This window comes from Setaria italica, chromosome II (assembly GCF_000263155.2).
Source record: "Setaria italica strain Yugu1 chromosome II, Setaria_italica_v2.0, whole genome shotgun sequence".
In the NCBI taxonomy this organism is placed as follows: domain Eukaryota; kingdom Viridiplantae; phylum Streptophyta; class Magnoliopsida; order Poales; family Poaceae; genus Setaria; species Setaria italica.
Genome location: NC_028451.1, coordinates 26,295,327 through 26,304,035, shown reverse-complemented (window position 1 = coordinate 26,304,035; position 8,709 = coordinate 26,295,327). Strand labels below are relative to the sequence as shown.

General features: G+C 43.1%; 1 protein-coding gene across 1 annotated transcript; it reads right to left on the bottom strand.

The window, feature by feature from the left end:
• Nucleotides 1-1,117: 1,117 nt before the first annotated feature.
• LOC111256384 (transcription factor SRM1-like) lies at nt 1,118-2,299 on the bottom strand. Its single transcript, XM_022824300.1, has 2 exons — nt 1,980-2,299; nt 1,118-1,640 (listed from the first exon to the last, which is right to left on the bottom strand). The coding sequence occupies exons 1-2, from the start codon at nt 2,297-2,299 to the stop codon at nt 1,118-1,120; spliced, it is 843 nt and encodes a 280-aa protein (XP_022680035.1).
• Nucleotides 2,300-8,709: the final 6,410 nt, after the last annotated feature.

Genomic DNA, 8,709 nt, shown 5'->3' with positions numbered 1-8,709 from the left:
ATGTTAATATGGTAGTGGTGTCAATTGTCTTGTATTTGTTCTGACCGAAACAGAAACAGTGAATGAGGCCCCTACTGATGTTTTTTTTCCAATTAGAAGATATGTAAGGAGAATATATGAACCCTTTTTTTTCCGAATGGTCCAGCAGACTACCATGGCAACTTCCCTGAAAGTTTTGATCAATATATATAATCTCTAATGTTATGGCACTAACCTTCATCCACTCTCTTAGTACCGTTCATATTTTGACCCAGTACTAATGTTAGCATTAGTACCGGGTCCAAGTTTAGGATCCCACGGAGGCTTTTTAGTACCAGGTTGTAACAGCACACGGTACTAAAGATGCCCCTTTAGTACCGGGTAATACCGGGTGGTGTTACGATCTGGTACTAAAAGGTCTGGAACTTTTAGTACTGGGTGGTGTTATGACCCAATACTAGAGGTCCTCCAGGTGTTACTTCAAAAGGAAAGCGTATCTACCTCCATCACATGTGCTGCGTAGGTAGGATGGCAAGAAAGGCTCGTGCAAGGTTTGAGGTCATGGTTTCGAACCCCACAAACTGCACACGATGCGAGGCTTTGTTTTTTTGGCGCAACCAACTTGTACTAAATGGATCTCTTTAGTTTTTTGGCGCAACCAACCTGTACTGAAGGGGGTTTGGAACCGGTACTGAAATAGAATCCCCAATAGTGTGGTATCCGCCGACGAAATCACAAGCTTGTACTTCCGATATTATTTTCTTTGGTAATCCGGTTCGGGTGATGAAGTAATGACACAGAGATAGCCATTGCAGAAGTAAAATGAAACATTCAGATACTAGCGAGAATACATAATAAAATAAATATAGATACCAAATACATATGCTCATTGTTATAATGATAGACATATAGTTTATATATGATGAAACATTGTACACAGGTGCAAAACCGAAATTGAATAAAATGCAAACACATACATATAACAGTTCCACACACTGTCTCATCCAAATAAAATTGTTCAGTCCCAATCACTATATATCATGTGTAGGACAGTTCACAGTACTATAACTTAACAATCACATATAGGAACAACTAATTGGTTGCCATGCATATTAGGATACTATAGCAGATGTAAAAACTATTTCATGTCCATGTCCATGTTCCAAATCCACTCATCAGCAAGAAAAAAATCTGCATGCTGATCACCAGTCCAGGGCATCTGGCTCCCATCACCCTGCATCACTGGAACCTCAGAAGTACTAGTGTCACCTATCATCTGCTGCTGACTACCAGCAAAGGCATCCACCTCTATGCTCCCGGTGGTTGCCTGGTTGGCGTGATACAACAATGGTGATTGGACTTCGGATAGGTTGTTCATGTCAGTGAGCTCATCACCGGAGCTGTGGTCATTTGGGATGAAGGTGCCCCCAGTGAGCCCATGCTGCCTGCCTGAAGCATTGTTCAGCACCCAAGGCTCAGTGTCATAGAGACTGACATCATTGATGCTGTAGCGTTGTTGCATCCTCGCAGTGTTCTCTAGCTTAAGAAAGTACTTCTGGGCATGGCTGGAGACTTGCATTGGTGTCCTAGTTGTAACAAAATACTTGGAAATGCTCTTCCAGTTACCACGGCCGTACACACGCAGACCGTGGAGGAACAACCTGCAATGAGGTAGGAATTAGGATTCATGGTGGACCAGTGAGACAGGAATTCGGATCTTTGTGTCCATTCACTAAATATAACTGACAAAAAAAAACAGATCTCAGCACCTCATGATATTCAGTACATCACACAACATGCTCAAATGAACTAATAATTCACATAAAAGATGTGCCAAGCATTACCAAAATAAATAAAAAGATCAAAACTCATGTGTATGTGAGAGAATTCAAAGAAATTATCAAATTTATAACCTGTGTTCCTCTATGGTCCAAAACCCCGTTGTGCTGGGCCTTTCGTTTTGTGTCGCAGTCTGCCTTCTTTGTGCCTCCTCGACTTGCCCCATGCTCCTTGTCTCCTCCATCAGATAACCATACAACATGTCGAGGTTATCAATGCCTGGATCCTCCACAGATGTTGCAATGTCTTTAATCATGTGGCTGCTCCTTGCTGCCGCATCCTGATTGCCACTTTCAATCATATCCACCACAAGGTCAACATACAAGTCGGTTACCTGACGCTTCTCCTTCCAAGGGAACCGTGCTTGTAGCTCTTCCACAATATCAGTGTTGTTGTTGGTGGTGGTGTTGTGCCTGGCAATGAGAGATTTCATCGTCATGATCTCCGAGACGCTCCACACCTGCTCTGAATTGGGGCTCATGGCGCTTGAGTACTACAAAACTGTGGACTAGTATGAACTATGAATGAGGAGTGTTAGAATGGATGGAATGCTATGAACAAGATCGGGTCTTTATAGACCCTGGAGTGAATCTATTGTCCTGATTTTCATTAATTGGACAACTAACAATAGCATTAAGGAAAACAATGAATTTTTAAACAATAGTTTTCAAAGATATGGAGAAATGCGAAGATAGTCATGTGTTAATGAACAAGATAATTTATATGCTCTACGAATAATTTCCCAATTAAAATATAGGCCAACGATTTGACTATGACGACGAGCCTTAAGCACGTGGATATGCAAAACCTGGGGCAGAGACTGCGGTGCTAGCACCTTACAAGTTACAATGTATTCAATGATGTGTGATTCATGTGAAGGGAATTAGTTATGCCATCTCCACAAACCACATACACATCGTCAATTTTGTGAGGTTTCCTGCTCAAGTTGGGGAGGTCACACTGCTTGTAGACGTGCATGGACATATTGCCATTGCTTCTGTTCTCAAGCAGACAGGATGTTACGAGACCGGTGCCTAGTTTGGCTACTATCACTTGACTCCAGGGTTAATTGCTATGTTTCATGATTGCAACTTCGTCGTATGTACCTCTCCATGATATGTATCTATCTCTTGGTGAATTGTTACTATATAAATGATCATGGACAATTCGAATATTGTATATATATGCATATCTTCTCACGATATGTTCTACATTTTTATTTGATACACTTAAATAAAATGAATCTAGGAGCAATATCACTTGATAGCTACATTATATGGTAGATGTGGAAATCAAACAAAGAAGCTTTGAAGGCTTGGTCATTGATGGTCCTATATCTAGTGGCACTTATTTTAATTTACTTTACTAATTGAGTAAATAAATACTGTTGGTCAAAGTTTTGGAAAAAAGTCAACGGTGTCATATATTTAACAATGGAGGGCATATTGTAAGTTGGTAGCATCTAGATAATTATTCCAAAATGGGAGGGTGTTCTTGACCTGTTTCTAGTCTTGGTCTTCGTTGACCATCTAGGCTTTCATGTCGCCAACCATAAGCTTTCCATAATGAGGTGTTATTCCGCTGTTTCTAGTACAAAGCTTGTAAAAAAGCACAATAGTAGGGAATGTTAAGAGACGTAATCAATAACAATGGAATGAATTGTATATGAATATTAAGAGAAATAGGGCACTAATAAGGTGTGCATAGCGAACGGCAACAATTGGATAAAAAGATTCACTTTTTGAGTGACAAGATTAGTGATATTTCCCAACAATTTTTGTAAATGATGAACAGTTTTAGTATCTCCTCTAAGGGGCCGACAATTTGTCTACTAAAATGTGTCTTTTGCACCAGTTTACCAAAAAGTACAAACTAATTGCTAACAAACTTATTGACCACATTTTGATGGGTAGTTAGTTATCCAAATATATTAAATTTTGTTTGCCACTTGCTAACAAACCGTTGTGAAAATTTAGGGGGTGTTTGGATCCTGAAGCTAAAATTTAATCCGTATCACATCGGATATTCGGATGCTAATTAGGAGGACTAAACATGAGCTAATTACAAAACTAATTGCAGAACCCCTAGGCTAAATCGCGAGACGAATCTATAAGCCTAATTAATCCATCATTAGCGAATGTTTACTGTAACACCATATTGTCAAATCATGGACTAATTAGGCTTAATAGATTCGTCTCGCGATTTAGCTTAGGGGTTGTGAAATTGGTTTTGTAATTAGCCTATGTTTAATACTCCTAATTAGTATCCAAACATTCGATGTGACAGGGGCTAAAGTTTAGCTCGGGGATCCAAACACCCCCTTAATAATCTCGAACCTATTGAGCAGATGTAGCAAATCTGAAGTTCTGAACAGCTAAGAAAGGAACTACAATTCCACAGAATGTGATTAGACTAGGCAAGATATGAGACTTGATCTGCTGATAGAGCGTGTGTTTGTGCGGATCCACGGTAAATAACTTTCCCAAAGCATTAGTTTTATGTGCATCTTTATCGGGCTTTTTGGTATAAATTTAGTAAGAAAAACTCATATATTCTCTTTAAAAAAGGAATATACAAATAGTATTATTTGACCAAGCACTGCTGGGGAATGCGTCTTCAGTATCGGTTCCAAACCCCCCTTTAGTACCGGTTATGCAACCAATATTGCTATATCGATAAAGGAGGTCCTTTAGTACCGGGGGAAATAACCAGTATTAAAGGAGACCCTTTAGTACCGGTTGGTCCTTAACCGGTACAGAATTACCTGCTACATCACGCATGGCCGAGGCCTTTTTCTATTTCTTATCTTTTCTGTTCTTTTCTCATTTTCTTTTTCTACCACGTCACACGCTGTTCCACCGTCTCGCCATGCCCAGCCGCTGCGCCTCCAGGCCTCCATCGCCATGCCTCCCAGCCGCGGCCACCGTGCTTATAGGCCTCCGTCACCGCGCCTTTAGGCCTCGGAGCACCCCGTCTCAATCCCCGGCGTGGGTAGCGGTAGCATACAGTGAGCAGGTCGCCACTCGGAGAAGACTTCATGTTTAAAGTACATGCTGAAGTTTGTTCATGCTGAAGTTTGTTCCCTGATTTGACCTTTCCATATACCCCAAACTGATGCTCCAACTGGCAGAGCAGCCAGCGTTTCACTAGAATAAGTGGCCTTTTCTTATGAGACATTCGATCATATCCTCCGAGATGCCACATTTATTTCCAATGCAGTGAAAAACACAACGTAGTCGTCCGGACTAAGTGAGAGATAAGAAACCTAGCTATGTAAACTATGTAGCACACGTACGCTACAGAAATTGGATGTGTTTATATAAAGAAGAGGAGCTAGCACAGTCTGGCTCTAATTAAGAAATGTAAGGTAAAACTACGGATAAGGTACACATACTCTGCTAATTCATTAAGATATTATTAATTTTCTTGGAATAGTTTTTAGATATGTTTCAACAAGCAACACATATAACCTTAAATGGGGAGTGAAATGAACACCATATCATAGTTTAATAGAATAAGTTGACGATTCATTGCAAGTACTGTGTGTTTGTAGGTTGTTACTCTGCTAGTACATACAATGACCATTGTCAGGTAGCATAATTTATTTCTCCTTAAAGGATGTCCATGTTGAATTCTATTTTTTCACCTTAATTACAATCCTTGTCCCCAATTATCATCCCTGAGCGAATGCACCTGTCCCACTGTACAGGTTCCTGCAGCTGCGAGGTCGGTACGGTGGTGATTCAGAGAGGCCTCAGTGATGCATTAGCTGGTGTCACCTCCGCTCCGGCCTCTTGCTGCTCGTCCTCTTCCAGCGCATGGTGTAACCAAACGTTTCTGCTCGTCCTGTTGCCGTGCATTTCTAATCTTACCAGTTTCAACTTATTATTCACGAAGAAGAGTGGCCAGGAGCACCCAAAGTTTGTCTAAATGCTCTAGGTTACTCCATGATGTGGCCTTTCCCTATGCCGCCCAAGCCCCAAACTGGTTGTGCTCTACTGGCAGAGCAACCACTGTCTCACTACGTTGAGTGTTCCTGAAACAAATAGCAAGATTATGCAATCCGTTGAAGTAAGTCAGATACTCTGCACAGATGCTGGAACAAGGGGCTGGGAGTGTGTCTATATAGAGGAAGAGCATATATAGTCTGGTATACACAGTCAGCTCCATTAGGATATTACTAGTTTCTACTAGATAATTTATAACAAGGAACTCTCGTATAACCAAACAGGGAATGAGTGTGATGAACTTATTGCTGGTGAGTGATATTATTAGTTTCTGAGATGCAATAAGGGGGTGTTTGGGAGACAGGAGGTAAACTTTAGCCTTGTCACATCGGATGTTCAGATGCTAATTAGAACGACTAAATATGAGCTAATTACAAAACTAATAGCAGAATCCCTAGGCTAAATCGCAAGACGAATCTATTAAGCATAATTAATCCATCATTAGCGAATGGTTACTGTAGCACCACATTGTCAAATTATGGACTAATTAGGCTTAATAGATTCGTCTCGCGATTTAGCCTAGGGGTCACTGGTAGAGAATTGGCCTTTAGTCCCGGTTGGTAAGGTGCAAATCTCCTGAAAATCCATCTGGGATAAACCAATCGGGATAAAAGGGAGGTCCTTTTGTCCCGGGTCACTCAACCGGGACAACAGACCCCCCTTTTATCCCGGTTGGTATTACAAACCGGGATAAAAGGGTTCGAGGGATTTGGTCCTTTTTCAAGCACCCCGTTGGGGACCCTTTTATCCCAGTTTGAAACACCACCCGGGATAAAAGACCCTCTTTTATCCCGGTTGGTATTACAAACCGGGATAAAAGGCTCTCGACCCTTTAATCCCGGTTGGTGTTACCAACCGGGATAAAAGGGAGGTCTTTTATCCCGGTTGGTGTTTCAAACCGGGATAAAAGGTCTCTCAGGGTCTTTTTTTTCCACTAGCCTTTGCAACCGGGATAAAAGGTCCCGGTTGGTGAGCCCCTCACCAGTGACCGAGCTTTAGTCCCGGTTGGTTGTCCCGGACCAACTTTAAACCGGGACAAAATGGGGCGCATGGAAGGTCATTTCTCTACTAGTGGGTTGTGCAATTAGTTTTGCAATTAACTAATGTTTAATACTCCTAATTAGTGTCCAAACATCCGATGTGACAGGGGCTAAATTTTAGCCGTTGTGTGCCAAACACCCCCTAACTCTGCTGCTGTGTGCCATGACAATTTTTCAGGTGGCACAATTTATTTTTCTCAATGGACTTCCATGTTTAATCCTTTTCTTAATGTTTATTTTGGATCATTGCCCACAGCTTCGTTATACCTCAGAAATTGGCTGAAGCGGGTCGCTCTCTGGCACTTACCTGATGCAGTTTTGACTAAGGATGGGCGTGGAGGACTAATGGATCGAACCGAACCGCTCCACTTGATCCGTGCAGCTAATGAGGAGCAACATCCGATTTGCTAAAACTGTCACTGTCCATATGACCCGGTGAGTCGCACGAGTCGAACCTAAGGGTACATTGTACATTGCATGTTCCACTGTCCCCACGTATAGTCCTGCTGAGGTCCATGAAGATAATTAATACTGCCTCCTCCTATTTTCAAGAGTATAAATTTCGAAAAAGAAGATGGTATACATAGATATACTATAATATGACCATATGGAGAACGGGACAATTCTCAGAGAAGCCTCCATGTTTTCGCCGCTCCTTGTGTTGGGTACTGTTTAAACTTGTACCCATTTTCGTTTATTAAAGATGGGGAGATACCACGCAAACTGAACGTTGGGCTGCATGTACCATTTTCCTCCACGACAGGACCTTTCCCAACGGAAGAAAGTTACATGGGGACGGTCCCCAAACTTTTGTCAGCGAGGACCCACCCTAGATGTGTGACGTGTGGCTACTGCTGCCATCTGATGCACCAGCTCACGAGGCTTGACAGGCTCGGCTTGCATACCTTGGCTCACAGGCTCGAGCGAGAGTCCTAGAAACCCGGCGCCACCGCCGCCATCGCTTACGTCCCATCATCCACTACTGCAGCTCGTCTGCCAGAGCCCCTAGCATCCGTGGCCGCAGCTCCACAGATGTCCCCACACTCTGCACAGAGATGGGTCCTAACTCTGTCAAGTGCTTGGGTAGTCTAACATCCATCGCAGGTACAATTGTAACAGCGGCAATTCAGCTGTTGGAAATTTGAAGGATTGTTGAAACCAAAGTTGAGCAAAATGGAAGGGGAAGCATGAGGCACAGCACAAAATAGCAATTAGCATAGCTACGACCTGGTGGCTTGCAAGGGACCGATGAACTCATACATCACCTCCATCCATTTGGTTCTGAATTTTTTTCAAAACCAGGAAGCCACTTATCCTCTTCGTAGTCTTCAAGGCGTGTCTCTCCAGTCACGGCGTTTCCTTGCTACATGGGAACGTTTGTGGAGCTGTGGCGCCATCGATGGTGTCCAGCAGTCAAGTTGTGGGTGGTGGATGAGGGGAACGGCCGAACGGAGGTGCGGCAGCGGCGTCAGGTTCCCAGGGACTCTTCAGCTCTGTGAGCGGAGGTATGCAAGCCAAGCGATGCGAGGGATATGCCGAGCCTCTCAAACTTCACGAGCAAGGACATCGAATGGCAGCAGTAGCCACGCGTTCCAGGATGGGTCCTCACGGACAGAAGTTTGGGGCCTGTCCCCATGGAATTTTTTTCTTTCCCAACGCCCCTCAAGCCGAAGCCCGTGCTCCTATGAGCAGAGCAACCAGTTTTCCTGGTGGAGAAAGAATCCAGTATGAGAGTATCTTGAAGGAAATGCATCGCGTTGTCCTTTGAGTGGCCACACTTTCTACGCTGTGGAGAATGGAATATAAAATCGAGGCCTCAGATCAGAGAGATGGAGCTAATAAAC